Here is a 21,176-nt window from a genome sequence, read left to right on the forward strand (position 1 = left end):
ACAGAAATATTCTTGTCTACAACAACTCCCCATTTAAAAAGGAATAATTTACTAGGACTGCAGTACAAAGTGATAGAAACATTTATCAGAGATGTAGTCATTCTTCAATAATATATTTACTTTCTCATTTATACAAACTAAGCCTACAGAAATAGATCTAAATTTAAAATAAAATTCCAGCTACAGATGTGATAGGGAAAAAAGTATTAAAGGAATATATACACAAGCAGAATTTTTACATTGTTAATATAAAAGGAAACTTTAAGATAACAGGAAAGCCAAAAGAACATCTCTCTTCATATTGGACTATCCATTAACTAGCTAAATTGTGTCTTCTGCCACACTCAGATAAAGTCACTTATTGCTACTATAAATTACATACTAAAAGAACTGTTTTCTACCTGCACCTTTGAGTGCAACTCCTCATAAGAAGAAAATAGCAGGGTTGAATATGGTATTACAGTTAATAGTTGCTTCATCACAAATGCATTTTACATATATTACACTTGAACACCTCTTGCCTAAAGGAGCAATATACATCAATTCTAGCAGCAAGAGTTAAAGAAGGTAAAAACATGGATACTACTGCTACTACAAAATCAGTACTTTTCAAATAATTTTTAAACTCCTAACCAAAGCAACAGTCCAAACTATTCTGTCCAGAATCTCATCTGAATCATTAGATGAGTCTCCATTACTAGGCCAGTGAATTCCAGACACTGGAATCTTATGACAGCTATGCTCTTCAGCACTAGGAGTCTGGCTTCTAGGAAATAATACTGTATCTAATTAGAATCTTGAAGCTCCTCCACAAAATTGCTATGAGCCAAGGCTGGTTGGCAGGCCCCTCTACAGATCATCCACTCCATTACTCTTACTCAAGCAGAGTCAGATATAGCAAGTTACCAAGGATCAAATCCAGTCATGTTTTTAATATTGTCAGTATTATCTCCTCTTACCCATCTTCTACAGTTGTTTTGATTCCTAAAGCACCAGGATGGTAACTTCAGGGTACAGGTACTAAAGGGGTCAACTAGGAAAGGTGCCCTCCTTGATTTACTGCTTGATAACAGAGGGTCTCATGACCCATATGGAGACTGGCGACAGTCTTGGCCACAGTGAACATGAAGTGATAAGAGTTCAAAGTCTCTGGTGAATGAAGAAAAAAGTAAAAAATTCAACTCTAGACGTAAGGAAACTTCAGGCTGCTCAGGGAACTAGTTAGTGAGATCCAGGGAAAATGCTCTGGAAGCTGCTGGGGACAGTGCTGGTCATTTTTAAGGACCACATCCCAAGGGCATAGGAGCAGTCAATTCCAAAAATGCTGGAAGTCAAGAAAGTGAGATAGAAGGCTGGCTTGGATGACCAGGGATCATCTTTTCAAGCTAAAGCCAGAAAAAAGGTGTATGGCCAGTGGAAGAAAAGTTACGTGATATGGGAGGAATAGAGATGCTGCTGCCACTGTAGGGAAAAAATCAATGAGGCAAAGCTCAGTTGGGATTGATGGAGGCCAGAAACATGGGGGACTTAACAAAAAGAGTTTTATTAACTATGTCAGTAGCAAAGGCAGTGCAGGAATAACATTAGCCCATTACAGGATGATGGTCACCGCACAGACAGGGACAGAGAGAAGGCAGAGTTTTACATGATCTCTTTGCCCATCTTCAAGACTGATGAAGAGAGGATGTCCAAGGAGGTCCCAGATACCTGAGCTGGAAAATGATCAACTCCCAGTCAATCCTGAACATGCATGGGATCAGCTGCTCCTGCTGTAAGTTTATAAGGCCTGATGGGATTCATCTGAGGATAGCCAACTAGTCAGCTGATATCACAGCAAGGCCTCTCTCAATAATTTTTGAACAGTTCAGGGAATCTGTAGAGGTCCCAGCTGACTGAACCATGGCTAATGCCGTCCCAGTTTTCCAGGAGGGCGAGGACGACACAGGAAAGGCAGGCCTGTCAGTCAGCCACATACTGCTACAGTCCATTTCAGTGACTGATAAAATTACAGACATGACTGGTGTAGTGAAAAACCTGAAGGAAATGCAGCCCTTGGCCACAGCTAGCACAAATTCATGAGGAGAAAGTTCAGCTTGTCAAATATGACAAGGTATCCCAGCTACTGGATCAACGGAACTTACTCATGTAATCTTTATGTATTTTAGCAAAGGTTTTGATACTGCCTCACACAGGCTTCTTCTGGACAAAACACCCAGCACACAGCTGGATAAACACATCATGTGATGGGTGAGTAACTGGCTCACAGGTCAGGCACAAAAGGTGACAGTGAATGGAGTGAAATCTCACTGGTGATCTGCCACTAGTGGAATTCCACAGGGCTCCATCCTCATCCCTGTGCTCTTCAGATCTTCATGAACAACTAAGACACAGGACTCAAAGGTGCATTAAGTATGTTTGCTGATGACACTAAGATGGGATGCTGGAGAACAGCACAGGGGACCCTGGTCAACAGCAAGTTCAACATGTGTAGGCAGTGCCCTGGCAGCCAGGAGGGCCAGCCCTGTCCTGGGGACATCAGGCTCAGCATCACCAGCTGGGCAAGGGAAGAGATTGTCCCACTCTGCTCTGGGCTGGGGCAGCCTCATGTCAAGTGCTAGGGGCAGTTTTGGGTACCACCATGTGAGATACAAAGATATTAGAGAATGTCTAAAAGAGGGCTATGAAGATGGTGAAGAAACAAAACGGGGAAGCCACACAAGGAGCAGATGATGTGACTTGGTCAGTTCATCTTGGAGAAGACTGAGGGGAGATCTCACTGGGGTCTTCAACAACCCCAGAGATGAAGAGGAGGGGAAGACCTTGATCTCTTCTCTGGGGAGCACAGTGACAGGACACAAGGGAATGGCCTGAAGCTGTGTCAGGGGAGGTTTAGGTTGGGTATCAGGTAAAGGTTCTTGCTCCAGAGGGTGGTTGGGCACTGGAACAGGCTCCCCAGGACAGTGGTTGCAGCACTGGCCTGAGTTCAAGAAGTGTTTGGACAATACTCCTGGGCACACAAGAGTGATTCTTGGGGATGTTCTACGGCCAGGAATTGGGCACAATGATTCTTGTAAGTGCCTTCTAATTCAGAAAATATGCAGCATTTTAGGTAATACCTATCCAGCCAGGGAAAAATATAGCCTACTGGAGACAAAGAAAGTAAATAAATCCAAAATATAATTCCAGCCAGGGAAAAATATAGCCTACTGGAGACAAAGAAAGTAAATAAATCCAAAATGGTTCTGTAAGACAAATCTGAAGAGTTGTAATATACACACAAGCAAATGTAAAGAAAAGGCATCTTGTTATTAAACTAATGTACATACAAAGCAACTGTATTAGGAACAGGGAGAGAATACACCCTTAAACTGCATATATCTAATGATCCATAAAATAACTGCATGCATATCTGTATAACTGAAACAACAAATGTGGTAGCATTATATAGAGACTCCACTAACATCAATACTGCCTTACAGGAAACAGACCTTTAACTAGATGGAAGAATAGAACATGTATAAAGCATGGACAACAGTAAACACACTTCAATTACAAAAAAATTAAAACCACCCCAAGATGATCACCTAACAGATTACAAAAACAACTGAATACAAAGCTAAGACAGCACTGTACCATTATCATTTTAAAAGAAAAAATTAGAATAAGAAAGCAGTTTCAAAACAGTCTCTACAGGAAGGAGAAAAAAAAAAAGCTGCCTTGTAGAGCAATAGAATCACTTATGCTGGAAAAGACCACTTAAGGTATCAAGTGCAACCATAAATCTAACACTGCCAAGTCCACCATTAGACTATGTATGCACGCCTTTTAAGAACCACCAGGAACTGACAACTGCCAGTTTTTCGAGCAGCCTCTTCCAATGACTGGCAAACCCTCTGGTGAAGATACTTTACCTAACAGCCAATTAAACCTCCTCTGGTGCAATCTGGGGTCATTTTTTCTTGCTCCATCACTTGTTACTGGGCAGAAAGAACCACACCTGCCTTGCTCCAGCCTCCTCTCAGGCAATTGTACAGAGCAGGAAGATCCTCTGAGCCTCCTTTTCTTCAGACTGAACACCCCCAGCTCCCTCAGCTGCTCTTCATTTGACTTGTACTCCAGACCCTTCCCCAGCCCTGCTGCCCTTCTCTGGACACCTTCCAGCCCCTCAATGTACTTCCCGAACTGAAGAGCCCAGAACTGGACACAGCACTTGAGCTGTAACTAACCAGTGCTCAGCACAGGCAGACTGTCACTGCTCTGGTGCCACATTATTACTGACAAAGGCCAGGGGCCCTTGGCTCACACTCAGCCAGTGTTGAGAAGCATCCCCAAGTCCTTTACCCCCCAGGCACTTTTGAAGATCTAAGGTTGTATCAAATAAGATTTTTTAAACTGAAAACCTCAGGCAAAGACATGGGACCGTATTTCTAATCCAAGAAGGCATTCTGTATTCCTCTATTAAATTATTATTCAGATGCTAATGTCACAGAAGGCATTTTGGTAAATACTAACATCCAGTACTCATTAAACAAGAAAGGGTCTAACTGGTATACACAAATTTAAAAAAAAAAGAGAACTTTTAAAGATGTTTTAGAGGCTTCAACTTATTTTACCTATGGTTGACAAAGAGAACAACCTGGTTTATGATGCATCAAATATTTCACAGCCTCATTCCAAACAGAAGGTTAGAATAGGCATTTTCTTCCAAATGTGAATTTTAATTTGCACAAAATAATTTGAACTGAACAATGTTATTGTTTTCTAGTTTGTTAGAACACATGATGAATGTTCTTCAGGCAAAACTACATAGCCTAATATAGATTTATTAGATTACTTATACTTTATAGAATGAAATTTAGTATAAAAGCAAAATAAAAACATAGGAAATGTACTTTTCATGTTACTTAAGTGGCTCAATAACATGAGCCCCTTATATGGCTATCAATGTGCCTTTCTCCTCCAGCCCCAAGCATCCCAGTTTGCAATGAAATGGCACATACCCAAAGATATGTACATACATAAAGAATTCTCTTTCTGAACATCTTCCAATTCTAATTGTTTGCAGTCGTCATTTCGTTGATGTCCACCTCTGTCTTGATTATTCAAAAACGGTCTAAGCCCAAGAAAGGAATGTTTTCTTTCACCTGTAATAGTCTGATATCCTCCTGCAGATTTGGGCCAGGCAGTTTTGCCAAGTCCTTGGCCCATTGCTACACAAGATTATGGAGGAAAGAAAAAGACAGAGATACTTGTTAAACAACATGTCTTTGCAGTTTCCCTCCTCCCTAACACTTTGATATACTCTTTTACCAAGGAATTTTCTATTTCTCTAAAGTCTTAAGCTTCATTTACAATGTGATTATTAAGAACATAGAGTGCTCTGAGCCCATCCATTATGAAAGCATGTAACTGAGTTTTCATCTACACTAAATAATACTGGCAAACACTGATTGTGTCCCCATCTTAACGTGTCTTTAGAACATAACAGAGACTTAATAGTTTTTTGTTGGTTTTTTTTTTAATCAATCCCAGATGTCACAGGTTTTTTTTTTGTTTTTTTTTTTTTTCACTCTGTTCATAAAGGTGATGCAACACATGTATCAGCTTGCAGAAAAGATTTGCAAGCACTGCAATGGAAAATCCTTCAGGTAAAATAGCACAATTCAGGCAGCCCTAGCTAGCTTATCTTTGTGACTGGAAAAGTATAATTAATCAATTCACACTTTCTAAAATTAAAGTCTCAGGGAGAAGGCTTTATTCTTACTGCTAGAGGTAGTATGTTCAGGCATGGCCATACAAAGCATAGCCCACACATTGCTTCTTCTTGCAGTAGTTTTTCTTATTAATGAAACTTACGGCCTTTACCAAGAAAATATAGCATAAGAACTTGAGAAACTGTGGAAAAAGGCTACAATATTGTAACAAAGAGAGATTTTAATTCAGCAGTATTATCAGGTATTAATAATCTAACACAAGAGTTCATGCCCAAAAGCTGTTGCTTTACAAATGCAATTAGAAGTTCACTATTTCAGCTATAGAGTGACTTCTTTGTGTCCCTCTAAGTCACTTTTAATCTTTACTAGATATGGAATCAAAAAGTTTCTGTTCTTGAAACTCACCAAATTAAAAAGTTAACATTAAAGATAAGGAAGATTAAGTTTGCAACCATTAATATAGAGTATTATGAACCTTAAAAAAAGCTTCATATTTTTCTATTTCCTGGCTGTGCAACTAATCTCTTCATTACAGTTAAAAAGAGAGTATCTATGGGCAGACACATATTAAAGAGACTGAACCTTGGCAGAAAAAAAATTAGCAGGTAGCTGAGGCATATTTTTCATGATTCATCTATAAAGCTCTACGTAGTTTGATTACACATAATTTTCCCTGGAAATATTTTTGAGTATTTGTCCAGATCTGCCTATCCTACATTAAAAATCAGAATCTAAAATGTTTGTTTTGTTATTAACTATACCACTCCTGAAATCTTAAGAAAGGTGAAAACTCTTGACATCTTTGCCAAACAAAAATCCTGGCAACTAATGCAAGAAAAAACAGGACTGACATTTCATTTTCCTATCTAGTCAGCCAGTAGTTAATATCTTTATTAAATCAACCAGCAAGTTATTTCTTTTCAACCAAGCTCTGACAATTCTGAAATTTCCCTTCATTACAGCATGGTTGGTCAGCAGACTGCCAGAGGGAACTGATATTTAGCAGCCTCATCCAAATCTGTAGAATAAAATCCAACAGCTAAATTAGTAAATCAGAATAGCAATGCAAAAATCTGTTCTTGAACAGAGAAGTGGTTGAAACAAACAAGGTAAAAATACAACAAAATTGCATAACTCTTAATTTCATTTTTTTCTCTAAAACATCAGCATTGTTCAAAAACAGATATCCACTCAGAGTCAAGCTCTCTGAATGCAAATGCTTAATTTTTTATAAAACTGATGTTCACAACATGCAAAATCTGTTTAATGCACTACATCTTTTTGTTCCAAATAATGCTGTCACATACAGAGCCTCTCATCACATATTCAATTGTTTCTAGAAGACAGAGCAGGCAGTTACTATTCTTCTGTCCTGGGGGAGACTTATCCCATCAAGACAGTGAAAGCTTCCACCACTTACTGGAGGTATGGATGTCACATTTGCTTTTCAGGAGAGGCTAACTTCTACCTAAATACAAAATATCTCAAAAATAAAGAGATGGAGACATGCACTTGAGAAGCATTTAGCCACATGAATGCAAAGATCATTTACAAGAAACCCTTCAAGACATTGAAGCTGTGAAACACAATATCCTCTATCAGGTATTTCTTCCAGGCTAGCTCAGCCTAAGGAGTAGGTATTGCTTCAGGTCAGTTTAGTAGACCTGTTCAAAGCACACCCAATAGTCCCTGACAAAATGCATTTCTGTAAAATGGACCAGTCTTAGAGAAGCAACACACCAGTGAATAAATAACTAAGGTATAGGGCAAATGAGGTAATTATTCAGTTCTCTGGGTGAAGATGTTTATACACACACCTCCATGCTTCCAGAAAAAATATTGCAATCACCTGAATTCCTCAAAAGGATTGTGAACAGGAAAGCATTTTGGATTACCAGAGCTATTAAAAAATAGGAGAGATTGTCTCATAAAACACACAGTTCACAAAGAGGTAGATCCAAACTTTAACAGGCACTGCCTTAATCACTGACAGAGTGGTGTGCTTCCTCTACTTCTACCAACACTGCACTAAGGACACCACTCCCTAGGGACACCAAATAACAGGCTGGAGCACAGACAGCCTCAGAATCTAGACCAAATCCTAATCAACTTGTCCTCTTCCATGAATTTAAAAAAAGGAAAAAAAAAAAAATCCCCGTTTTTCCAGATGTAAGTGTTCAAGATTAGAGTAGATGCATGCCTGCATGTGCTCACAACCTAGCACTGTATATTTAAGTTACAAAAAACATCCATGTTCTTGACCACAATACTACATTAAAAAAATCTCAAACTGATTTACAGAGCTACATGTAGGACTGGAATTTCCTGCTCAGACGGATGCTGGCAGGATCCTGTCCACACCCACTGAAACCTGGTCACCTCTCTTTAATCTCCTCTCCATTACCTTTTGTTCGCTCCTATCTGCTCAATTCCATCACATCCTGTGCACCAGTGACAAGAGCAGCAGCTCTCTTGGATCAAGCAGTGCATGACTGAGGGCCATGAAGGTGATCTGAGGCTGGAGCACCTCACCTATTTAGTCAGCCTGAGAGAGCTGGGGCTGTTCTGCCTGGAGAAGGCTCCAGGAAGACCTTCTAGCACCTTCCAGTACCTAAAGTGGGGCTACAAGAGAGTGGGAGAGGGACTTCTTACCGTAGGCCTATTACATAGGAGGAAAAAGCTTGGCAGACTGTGGCTGGGGGGCCCAGAGGGGATTGGGCAAGAAGGTGGAAGTGAACAGTTCCAAGTTTCTCCTTCTGCTGCAGGAACTATTTAACTACCTTTCTGGCTTTTTTTTTTTAAATGTGAAGTTAGCCTCAAATATTTCTAAGAAGTATTTTTTCAATCTAACAAATATTTTTTTTTTAATGTTCTTCCTCAGGTTTTCCTAGCATTTGTAAAGAAACCTTGCATGCACATTCTGAACCCAATCTCAACACTTGACATAGAAACAAAAATAAATCCTTTATCCTCCTCAATTGCTCTTTTTTCTCTTATATCCATGAATTACAGAAAACATTTTCTCCTACAAGCCAACAACAGGATCTCACATTCAAGGTTTGAAAAGAGAATGCATGGTATACTGATACAATTACTGTTTTCTAGGTTATCATCTTAAAAAAAAATCTGCATTTATTTCCAGAAGTATATGAATTCATTTGGCTGTCAAACAGGCAAAACTTAAAACCTTAACTCATTTTCTTCACACCCTCCCCCATAACTGACTATTTCTGAATCATAACAAAGTCACACCCCTTTTCAACACAAATGTTGCAGGAAAAGTATTCAAATTATTTTAAACTGTATTATCCAATGTTCTTTACATGTAACCAGAATTCTACATCTCTTTCTTCTGCAGGTATTGAAAGCTTTTAAGAGCAGTTGGATTAAAAAAAGAAAATAATTAGAAAGGAGCATTTTTTAGTTTGCTAAGCACCACTGCTCAGGACTGCAAAGAGATTACTTCATTTCAGTTAACAGAAAAAAGGTACACAATCCCAAAAATGAGTGGAATATTTCAATTTAAATAACTGAAACAACATACTACTGTCACAATTTCCTTCTCTTGCCTCTATGAGCAGATTAACACCGAAAATATTTAAATTTTTTACAATGCTTACAACCTTCAGACTACATACAATAGCAGATTAATACTCACAGCAATGAATATTCAGTTAAAATTTACTTTTGTGGTCTGGTATTAATCTTAACCTCAGAAAAACTACATGCCAGAGTCTAACCCCAGCAGGCAGCTAAGTACCACACAGGTGCTCATTCACTCTCCCAACCAGTGGGTATGGAGAGAAAATAAGAAGGGTAAAAGTGAAAAAACCCATGAGCTGTGATAAAGAGAGTTTTGGAATCTGGGTTTTTTTTTTTAAGGAAAAAATAAATAAGAAGACCAAGACATCAAAGCAAGGAAAAATGAATACAGCAAATAAGAGCTAATTGTTCACCAGCAACCCAACAAGCTCAGACAGCTCCAAAGTCCAGCAGCCTGGCCAACCTTCCTCCCCCTATCAGCTGAGTGTGATGCCACATAGTCTTGAATATCCCTCTGATCAACTGGGGTCAACTGTCCTGGCTGTGTCCCGCCACAACTCCTTGTGCACCCCCAGCCTTCTCACTGCTGGGGTGAGAAGCAGAGAAGGGTTTGGCTAGCAGTAACAAAAATATCCCGGTTTATTAACACTGTTTTCAGTCAAACATATAGAACATTATCCCATGCAAAGTGTTGTGTAGAAATTTAGCTCTATCACAGTTTAAAACAATACACTGGATGATAAACAAAAATCAAATATTTTTCTTATGGATCTAATTCATTCAACCAAAAGTTCCTTACTCAAACTCTCTGGTTTAGAAATGACTTAAGGCTCCTCACTAGGATATTTGAGAACACAGTAACAATTATTTTCATAAGCAGTATCAGCTCAGCTACAAGTACACTGACAAATGGAATATGCTTCAGGGACATACTTTCAAGGCATTGTCTTTTCATCAACATTACAAGCCATTTTGAACTCTCCTTTAAGCTACAGATTCCACTAAGTCAATGTTTTCACTCAGTATATTTCCTTCTCTCTGCCTGAGGCTGCAAGCAGCCTGGAGCCCAAATTCAATAAGCTGTCAGGCTGGTCCACTACTGATTTCATTTTAAATTAGAATATTGTTTATTAGTGGTTTTTTCACCTCTCAGATTACATTTTTTTAGAATAGACCTCCAAAATCCATGATCATAGAAAAATATTCTGATACTGGTTTGAGACTCTTCCCAAAAGAGGCAAATGATCATCAGCAAAGAGCAGCTTCTTCCTAAATACTAAATGGTTTCTGTTTTGCATTTCCCTAAAAACCTGCAGTTTTGTATGCAATTTGTGCCATAAATGCAAAACTGAAGTTCTGAATTATGACAGCCTATTAATATTACACATATAACTATTAATTTTACAAATAATAAATTTCTGCATTTACCAAAACATTAGTCAACGTGAAGGCTAAAAGAAAGAAGTTGGTTACTATTTTGGACACTGTATATCCCAAATCTCAATAATGACCTCCTATAAACATCATAAACAATTCACAACTCTACCCAAATTAAGAAAAAATTTTGCCAGACTTGAAATGGAGCAAGTGCTGCCACTATACAAACAAGAGTGAATTAAAGTATATGCATGAAAATATCAGTGGTTGCTTTAAAAGAAATGCATTAGATATATTCACAGGACAAGTCCTGAAGCAGAGACAAAAATTCTTCAAGTCCAGAAGTCCCTTAATAAGTAGAACCCAGTCATCACCTTCTATACGGAGGTGTCTGAATGGGCAAGTTGCTACAAATTACCATCTTAAGGCAGCTCCCTTCTGTCCTTAAACACCCTCCTACAGCTGAAGATCCTGCACAGCTCCTCTCCTCCAGGCTCTTCTGACCAAAACGACAGCACAGACCGCCCTAGGCTGATGTCTGACATCTGGTGACTTGAGCCAGAGGTAGGGTGGCTTCCTCTGATGCAGCTTCAGGTGTCACTGCAATGGTTGGCTGTGAAGCTCTAAAGCAGCCTGCATTAACTTACTCAGCTCTGGCAGATCTCAGATCTCCTTCTTTGAGAGTCTAAGTATGTCTTCATTTTTAAGAAGTTCAGCAGGCTGTTGCATTAGCACAGCTGAGGTGGTAGAACTGAGCCATTCCAGTACTGATTTGACACCATTTTATGAGGGTCTATCTGCTTCAGTGCTATACACAACTCCTGCATTATTTCCAGGTTTTTTATACTGACTTGCTCTGACTTTAGCCCAGTTCTCTTTACTTTCTTACTCATAACTGTAAATAGTTTGAATGCATCATTTTCATCTCCCCTGATGAAAATCCTCAATCCTCTATTTGATCTGATAAACTGACAGCTTTGCTTTACCACTGTATTAATCAGTTTCACAGCTTTCATCCTAATAGCTTCAGCAGAAATTACACATTAAATCTCGAGAGGGAAGATTAAGCAACTGCAGTATTAAAAGCTTTTAAAGATGAGGACAATGTGTATGCCACATACTAACCAAGTAACAGCAAGCACCGTCCTCCCATAGACAGCTAGCATTATAACTTTGAGAATAAAAAGCCTAACTTCACCAGTAGTCCCTGTAGCAATCTGTTCTGTTAATACAGAACACTATTATGTGCTGCTAATCATCATGCAAGCTTTCTCATCTCCCTCCTTTCCCAATATCACAAGTTTTTGTATTCTAAGTAGGTGTACTAAACTAAGGGCACAGAAGTAGTGATTTTTACCTAATGCTTTTCGGAAGACATTCTGAAATTCAGACACCAACCCCCCACTCCCATATCTGTCCTCTCTTCTTATGACTTGTATTCTTGACTTTTATCTTGTATTCTTGTTTAAGTTCTGATTATAAACTTCCCAGAGGAGGAAGCATGTCTCTGGGAGGTGAAACATTTCAAATAGAAACCAATAATCAACAAAATGCCAAGATTTGCCTACACTTTAAGCAGAAAAGGTACACTTTTACTTTTGTCAGTGCAGATGACCCTAAAACACTTTAAGAATCCAGAACAATCACTTCCTTTCCTCCTGATACACACAGCAACTAGAAATGACAAAAGAATCCCAAGGTGGAAGTGCAGACCCTGGAAACTCTCACATGATGGAGAGATGTAATTCATCAGACTAGAATTCATCACAAAGATGTGTTTTTGCATTGCTATCATCTCATACAACTGTCTTTATTAAAGTAAAATTAACCTAAAATATGCAATCAAACCTTATCCATTATCAGAAGCAGTAAAAGCAACTTTTAAACCTTTTTTTTTCAAAGTTTGGAGGCGTTTTTGTTTTGTTGTTGATTTTGTTTTTCCTCCTGAAGAACAGGGAGGTCTCAGTACTTCAAACTCTTCTTCATTCATAATTCTTTGTCTTGGATATAAGGGTAACAAAAGCCTCTGATCCAATCAACAGACTATGAGAGTTCACCTGAAGTATTACAAAACAGAATCTGAAGTTATTGCAATATACCGGTGAAGAAGTAAAATCATTCTCAAAAAGAGAAGCATGAGAGATTATTGTCAAGTAGGAATAAACAACTGAGGGAATTAATAAAGAGGGAACAATTGGCAATGTTCAGCTAAGCAGACGAGCAGTGGAGGATTATAGAAGACCACAATAAACAAAGTCAAATCATTGCTTCCCTCTGTTTTGGCAAAGAGCAACACACAGAGCTACATTAGAGTGAAAACTACAAGACAAGAAAAGTAACCCTTGTATCCTGACCAACAATGGAATCAGATCTTATGCTCTGCATACAGTTTTTGAACACCTTGCTTCAAAAAAGATCCTCGTTTTTCCTGACACAGAAACAACACATGGAAATGACGTAAGGGAAATGTTTCTGCCAGTAATGACACTGTATCCCTCAAACAGATTGCCTGGGGAGGCTGAAGAATATCTATCAGAAAAACAAACCAAAGAAAAGTATTCAAATAAACATCTGTTTTAGAATCACTGGGAGGAAGGGCTGGGAAAGGATAAACCTGACAACTTTGAGGTCCTTACAGCTCCACAGTCACTTCCCTCACCAGAGCTCCAGAATTTGAGCTATTTATTCTGCCCACAGGCTGGAATGACAGCTCTACATATCTACTTTTGGATGGAGTGGAAAATCTGTGTTTTTTCCTTCCAAACTGCTGGTGCTACAACATAACTACCGATAACTATTCGCTTATTTTCACATAGAAGATAAATCACAATTAATTTTTATTACTTTTATACTTATTTTCAAAAATGTTTGAAAGGTTACATAATTAATATGCTGTATGAAATTGCACTGGATTTTCTTGGTATGGTACAAGTACTTGATTTTTTTGTCATCTCCTTTTAAAAACCACTACTTTTCACTTAAAGCACCTTATTACAATCATGGAAACGTATTACATATCCATTACCTAGGAGCCAAATTTTAGGCCTCAAAAATACTGCTGCAGGCTCCTGACAGTACTCTCAGAACCCTACACCACAATATTTTTTTTAAAGCTGCCAAACAATATCTGATTCACCAGACACATAATCAATAAAGATCTAGTTAACATACAAAGTAGACTATAGCAACACCAAAACGAAAGGCAGATTTTGCTATTGTTTAAAAGCACCTGGGTTAAGGAAACTTCTCTTGGTTTAGGAACATTCTGACACTAAGCTGACATGACAGAACACTTTGATATAACCAATTATCACTAAGCTCCTGAGAAATAATCCATAAGCAACCTTCAGGATCAGAACCATTTCTCTGTATTACACTTTTCTATAGTATCAACTAATGGCATCATTTAAATCTCAAATTTGTTATGACCTTGGATTTTCTTTTGCTTGCTTTTCTTCTAGCAAAGAGATATTGACGATGTTACAGCAATACATAAAAATTATAGGGGACTTCAGAATCTGAACAACCACAAACTTTTTAGGTTCTGTTTTAGTAACTGTTAAAGACACACACACATGCCATGTGGAATTCTCTCTGTTTCCACAGTCACATATTTAGTTACCTGAAATGCTGCACAAGGATTTAGTATAAAAACATCACACTTAAAATTTGAAAAGCTGTTTTTAAACTACTCAGAATGATTAATGCCATTGGCAGCAGAATTTGTAAGTAATTTTTTCCACCACAACACATGAACATTTAGCAATTTACATGACCATCCACTCTGTCATCCTAGCACAGTACTGCACTCCTTACTATGAGCTCATCAATAATTACCTCAATTTCCCATATAAATAAGTCATAGTTCTGCTCCACATAAACAGACAGCCAGGTGTGGCCTGTATGACAACCAAGGTTCTTGTAAGACCTACTGCATTTTGCACCTTGACAACTGAAATAACTGTCCCTGTATTAAATGTGCACAGCACCACTACAAGTGCTTCAGGACATTCCCCTGATAAACTGCATAGTGAGTTTGAACCCAGGCTATCAAAAACCACAGAAGCTGAAGTTCCAGACACTGGTTCAGGTCAGTGTATTCTTTAGGGACAAACACAGTATGTCCATGGATGCTCTGAACAGAAGGCTGAGATGAGCTTGTTGTCCTTCTCTAGTAGTCTAGGTTTATCTGCTTATTCCACATTTGAAGTTGTTTCTGTAACTTGAGCATTTATTTCATGGTATTAAGTGAAGCCTTTAAACATATTTTCCAACTGAAATAAATGCAAAGTAGCTCTTTAGAACCTGTCAAAATACACTACTAAACATATAGATACAGGATTGCTGAAGTACCATTCTAACTGAAGTGGGCTCTACTGGCTTACAGACATATCCATTAACATGCAGGGGGGTTGTTACTGTATCAAGTGAATTAAAAGAATTAGAACTAATTTGTTACCCATACTTTGGTCAAAATATTTTTCAAAAAACTATTAGGACAAGCCTTGACAGAATGGTAAGTTTTATGGTCACAGCTTCAAATGACATCCACACCTCCAATTACCTCAGATGCCAAATGAATATGACTCACCCTGCAAACCACCTGTCTGCCCCCCAAACAGCCCCTACTGTGGTACAGCACAGTAATACTTTTGGTATTCTTCCTAAGACTCCAAGAATCAAAACAAACACAGCTCAACAAATAATATGGGCCACCAGGGAGATTACTGTGCAAAAATGGTAGCAATGACAGCTCAACTCTTTGCAACAAATACCCATTACAGTGTTTGTGGAAGTCACCCAATACATCCTATTGATGTTTTTCACTTGCTATGCTAAACTACTTTTGCAAAGGCACGCATCTTCATAGGATCAGTTATCTTAACAAGGCAACAACTCGTGTTTCTTATTTAGATGACTTTTGATCTGTCAAGAACTCTTACTACATTACAATTCACTATATCAGGAAAGGAAATTTTAAAAGCAGGCCTATTTCACAAATTTCCTGATCCTACCTTTCAATGCAACTTCAAAATAAAGACTTTTGTGTACAACTTTTTTTCCAGACTTCTTTCTTTCTTATTGGGTGAGAGAAAAATAAATTCTGTGAGAGCCTGACTCAGCTACAAGAAAACTTATTTTATTACATACATTTGCTTACACAATTTTAAATAAGCATACTTCTTCCAAATGAAATTTCAATCTATAAGTATATATTCTTCATTCCTGCATTAAAGATAAAACTAACAGTCTGACACCACTCTTCATTGCTACAGTACACATTTCTTTTCTAGATAGTGTGGCAAAAATCCAATCAAAAGTCATTCTTCTAAACTGCTTAACTGGGTGCACAGACAACTGCAAATCAAGAACTACACTGAAAAAAAAGTGCTGAATATGGTACAGTATAGAAAAAGGACCTAAACACAGTCTCTAAGCTTTCTAACACATCCTATAAAGTACACAGTCTCTAAATTTAGAATAAACTTTCTAAGTCTTTGTGCACCACGGAGATTCACATGCTATGCAACTCAGATATTTCAGTGTTAACTGACCAGCAGTACCCAGTAAAGCCCATGTGCAGTGCAGGGCATCCTGAGAACACTCAGCTCCACCACAGCCAACACTGCTCCCCACAAACATTCAAGAGAACTTCTAGAGATGCAGCAGGAGGTGCTACTCTCCTCCAGGTGCAAAACCCTTCCCGGGCAGTATAACTACAGATTAATTAATTTCACTCGTGCAAAAGAAAAGGCACATCAACTACAAGCACTGAAAAATCTTCCCTGGATTCTGGGCCCACGTTCCGCTTGACCCTGAGTTCGGGGGTTGCTCTGCTAGCTCGGACCTCCTCTCCTCACGCGAAGAGAGAGGTGTGAGCGTTTCACAGCCTCGCTGAAGCGATGTCAGCGATGTCGCTTCGCCAGGGACTCTCCTCCCACCCGCGGCTGCTCGGATGACACAACGCAGACCCCGCGCAGGGACCTCCCCTTTTCCCGGCGCACTGAGTTACCGCCGCGGTGTTGTGGGAGAAAAACTACCAAACACAACAAAAAAACCCAGCTAAACAAGAACAAACCAGACCAATAAATAAAAAAGGGAAATTAACAGCAAGCTCCTTGCCCCCGAAGGCCTGTCCGTGTTCGCCCAGCCACTGCGCACCCCGCCGGCTGCCCCGCACCCACAGACAGCCCCGGCCCCTCACGGACGGCCACTCGAGAGGCCACCACGGCCCGCCCGCGGCCCTCTCGACCCACCGGCTGAGGCGCCCGCCCTCAGGCCGTCTCGGAGGGAAGGAGCAAGGCGGCTGCTCCACAGCACAACCCACCGTCCCTAACACCGGCAACGTCCCCCTCCCGCCCCCTTTTGTGGGCGCCCCGCGAGCCGAGCCCGGCCGGGGCCGGCGCCGGGGCCGGGCCCGCACTCACCCCGCCCGCTCATGCCCCGCCTCCCAACCGCCGCCCAGCCAATCGCGCCGCCAGCAGCGCCGCGCCGGCCAATCCTGAGCCAGGGCGGAGGGCAGCCACCAATCCTGAGTGGGGGCGGGGCCGGAGCGGGGCGCGGGGCCATGGTGCGCCCTCCGGTGCTGTGGGCTCCGGGCGTTTGCGGGGCTTGTCGTGGTTTAACCCCCACAGGCAGCTGCTCCCGCCCTGCCCGCAGCAAGACTGGTGAGAGAACCGAAAGGGTGGAAGCTACAAAACTCAGGCATTGGGATATGGACGGTTCATAACGGGGAAAGCAAAAGGCACGCGCACAAGCAAACCAACACAAGGAATGAATTCCGTGCTCCCCGCTGCTGAGCAGGTGTTCAGCCATTTCCCCCAGAGCATAGCCCCATCACACTGAGGTTGATTTGGGAGGACAAACACCATCAGTCCAAACATCCCACCATTCCTTCTCTGCACTTTTTACTGACTGTGATGCCATATAGTCTGGAATATCCCTTTAGTCAGTTTGGGGTCACCTATTCTGGCTGTGTCCCCTCCCAGCCTCCCAGGCACCCCAAGATATTTCCCCAGTGAGGTGGTGTGAAAAGCAGAAAAGGCTCTGTGCAATCCCTGCTCAGCAATAACAAAAAACATCTCTGAATGACCAACTCTGTTCAGCACAAAACCAAATCACAGCCTTATACTAGATATTGTGAAGAAAACTACCTGAACACCAGTCAACCAGCACAGACAACTATTAATTTTTATTAATATTAGTCATTAGTCCAGGAAATCTCTCAATGTCAACTTTGTGTGAAATATTTCAATTAAGATAATCTGACATTGTTTGACACTGTTATCTGCACAAGTATTCCTACCCTCTGTTCCAAGGATAAACAAAATCACTCCCTGGAAAATAGAAAAAGAAAAAAGTGTTAGGTGATGGCACCCTAACCTGCTTCCATCTACAGCAAAAGTTTTTTTGGCTGTTCAGTATTACCATGCTGGGTACTCTCTAAATGGTTAGGAGTGAATAATTTAGGAATGCCAATATCTATCTATGGAAAGATGACAACCATGAAAGAGAACAAACTTTATCGCCAAAGAAGAAAACAAGTGATCACTGGGCCTAAAGAAATATGATTTCTCTTAATGTAGCCCATATTCGTGCTGCCCCTCAGCAAAAAGAGTAAAAGAATTAAACTCCTCCCTTCATCCCTTACATTATCAGTTCAGATGTCATTTTTACTCATTTTATTCTTCTGTGTTTTCTTTCATTATTTTTCATGTCCCTCCAGTTTAAGCAAGAGAAGTGACAGGATGCACTGCAGTTACTTTCTAGTGTTCTAATACCTTGGCCAGTATGTGCAATGCCAGCTGCCAGCCTCCTGAATGGCTAATTGGGGAAGCCAGAAATCCTGACTTAGTTTTCTTTCCCCTGTATATAGCTGCTGATTTTTTGCAGAACTTACAAAATCTACATCTGTTGAAGATGATCACCTGGCTAATAGAAAAAGCAGAGGCATTCAGTGACTTCTTTTTTTTTTGCTTCAGTCTTTAGTAAACTGACAGGCCTTTTAGTAAACTGTGTGGCCTGGTCCCCTGAGTCAGTACTGTCAGTGTGAGAACAGTCATATTCTGATCCTGGACACTAAAATTGTAATGGACAGTCTATTTAAGGTAAATGTTCACAAGACCATGGAGTCTGGTGGGATTATCACATGGTACCAGTAGAACTGGTGACCCCTTTTGATCATCTAAAAAGTCTTGGGAGATCAGGGAGGTCCCCACTGACTGGAATTTAGCTGTGTTTTTCCAACATAGTTTTACCCAAAAAGGTCTGAGGGATGACTCAGAGAATGACAGACCTGTGGGTTTAAGGACTTGGGGAAGTTATGGAGAAGAACATACTGGATACCACGGAAAGACAGTCAAAGAGTAATACAATCTTCAGGCGCAGTCAACATGGATTCAGAAAGGGAAAGTCCTGCTTAACTAATTTTTATCCTTCTAGGCTAAGGTCACCTGCCCAGAGGATGAAGGGAAGGCTTCATTAAAAGTGCATGTTGGGTTTTTTGAATTTTAATAAGGCTTTTGACACTGTCCTTTATAACATACTTTTAGAAAGGTTGTACAAAGAGAAGGTACAAGCTGCACTGGGTGAAGGACAGGGATCAAGGGGCTGTTGTGAATGTGCCTGACTAGCTGCTGGTTCAAAACTATCATGTACACAGACAGACTTATGGAAAGGCAAGCCCAATTCAGATACTTTGAGGCAATGATGTGAATTATTCAAAAAGATCAAGAGAGGCTAGTGTTTGTAGACTATCTCTACTATTACTAGAGCCTAAATCCCTCAGCAGCATTGGATACAGCTTTTCAAATTACGCTTATATTGAAAAACATCCTCTTAAGGAAACAGCCCCCCAGCACCCACAGACTGGTATAAAAGGAAACAGGAGAAATGAGGCACTAAAGGTAAAAATGTCTTTTGTGAATTCTCACAATGGTGCATCAACTCATCATTCCATGGCAATACAAAAAGATTTGGCTGAAAATGTCTGTCTAAATAGAGGAATGCTACTACTGTGCAAACACCTTGCTTTTGTATCTTCAGCTGAGGAAAAAGTGGGAATTCTTTCTGAAGACTTGCTTTGCTGATTGATGCTTATACTCCATTAAAAACAAAATACAGAAGTCCATTAAGTTTTTTTTAAATGAATTTTTAATGGTTGCATAAGACCCTTCTGATGCATCTGATGCATCTATGCTATCATTCATGTTGTAGTCAAAGGATTAAATAAACACATATATAGAAAGATCTGTGCAGGTAAGCATTTACTATTTCATAACTTTTAAAATCTTCCAGTATTCAGACCATGCGGTTTTCTCCTCAGGAAGCCAAACTGTAGCTTCTCATACTGATGCTGCACCCAGAAAGAGCATACAGAATACTGTGTCAAGATCACTGTATCAAGGCATGCCACCTCTTTTCCATCCCTAGATTATGATGCTTTATAATGATAGAAAAAAAATTTGATGACCATCCTTCCTCACAGAGGATTTAAAAGAAAACTGTGACAGAGTACTGAAAGACAGGCATGAAATTATGATTCCTGTAAAAAATTCTATTGTAAACCATAAACTGTCATGTCTGTGTGCTTTCTTGATGTGTCCCATTTTCTCTGCAGAAATTTTGTCCAGTACTTTTCAAGTATTTTATTTTATTTTTTTTTTCAGATGCTTGGTATTCCTACAGTGTGCATGAACAACAGCTTCAATTGGAGTTGCTATTCTATGTTAGGAATGTTGTACAGTTGGTTATTTCAGGATGTTTCTCAGCAAACAAGATATTATGTGTACTTCAAAGCAGAGCAAATAGTTTTAGAAGGATGAGAATTATTGTATGTACATACTACAAGCGATTTATTTAAGTACAATTACTCAGAGGTATCCCCCAAATTCTGAAATTACAGCACAAGAAGCTGTAAAAACATCAGTAACAAATACAGAACTGCAAATGAAATCTTGTCTCCAGAAAATTCAGATGGCTGTAAGTTTAGGAAAACATATTGTGTTCCAGTTTAAAACTCAGATAATGTAAATATAATCCCATATGACACAAGAGCAAGGAAATATCCAGTTTAATAAAGTAAAGGTGGAAAATTTTAAACTGGTGAAAATAATTTTGCTGACACATTGTAAAACTAGACAGGAGGTATTTCTGCAAGGAAGTATTACTTACAAATTGTGTTATTTAAAACTATCATTAAGAACAAGTGTTTAGCAGAATATAAGGTATACTTTGCAAATTAGAGATAAGGTCAATCTAAGTTTACATTAGTATAAATAACAAATGCATACAACAATTATGGAAGGAATTACTATAAATCTATGTCCAGGATTTTAGATTTCAAAGTATTTTTAATTGATTAAAAAGACTATTTCTTCATGATTGGATTATTTCCTGACCTTGTACTTCAGAGTACTTCCCCCAGTTCCTTTTTTTCCTGCTCTAGCAAAGGCTTAACAAGATTTAAGTTTTTTCTTCACTTACTATGGTAATTTCTACATAACAAAACATTAATTTTTGTATTAAAATCAATTAAATAGT

At 39.5% G+C, this 21,176-nt stretch overlaps 1 protein-coding gene across 15 annotated transcripts in view; it reads right to left on the minus strand.

Moving 5' to 3' along the window:
* PJA2 (praja ring finger ubiquitin ligase 2) overlaps positions 1 to 17,465 on the minus strand; it is a 78,774-nt gene extending 61,309 nt beyond the window's left edge. For 9 of the 15 annotated variants that reach the window (XR_012052737.1, XR_012052736.1, XR_012052735.1 and 6 more), the window contains exons 1-2: positions 17,063 to 17,465; positions 5,001 to 5,210 (exon numbers count right to left, since the gene is read on the minus strand). Coding sequence is in view for 10 of the 15 variants with exons in the window: in XM_072921711.1 (XP_072777812.1) it covers positions 5,001 to 5,210; positions 17,063 to 17,450 (598 nt within the window). In the remaining 5 variants the exon portion in view is untranslated. Of the gene's footprint in view, positions 1 to 5,000; positions 5,211 to 12,521; positions 12,692 to 16,891 lie in introns of all 15 variants that reach the window. The other 6 variants (XM_030257889.4, XM_072921708.1, XM_012577464.5 and 3 more) reach the window with 6 other exon arrangements.
* Positions 17,466 to 21,176: the final 3,711 nt, after the last annotated feature.

Source organism: Taeniopygia guttata, chromosome Z, assembly GCF_048771995.1.
Source record: "Taeniopygia guttata chromosome Z, bTaeGut7.mat, whole genome shotgun sequence".
Lineage (NCBI taxonomy): Eukaryota > Metazoa > Chordata > Aves > Passeriformes > Estrildidae > Taeniopygia > Taeniopygia guttata.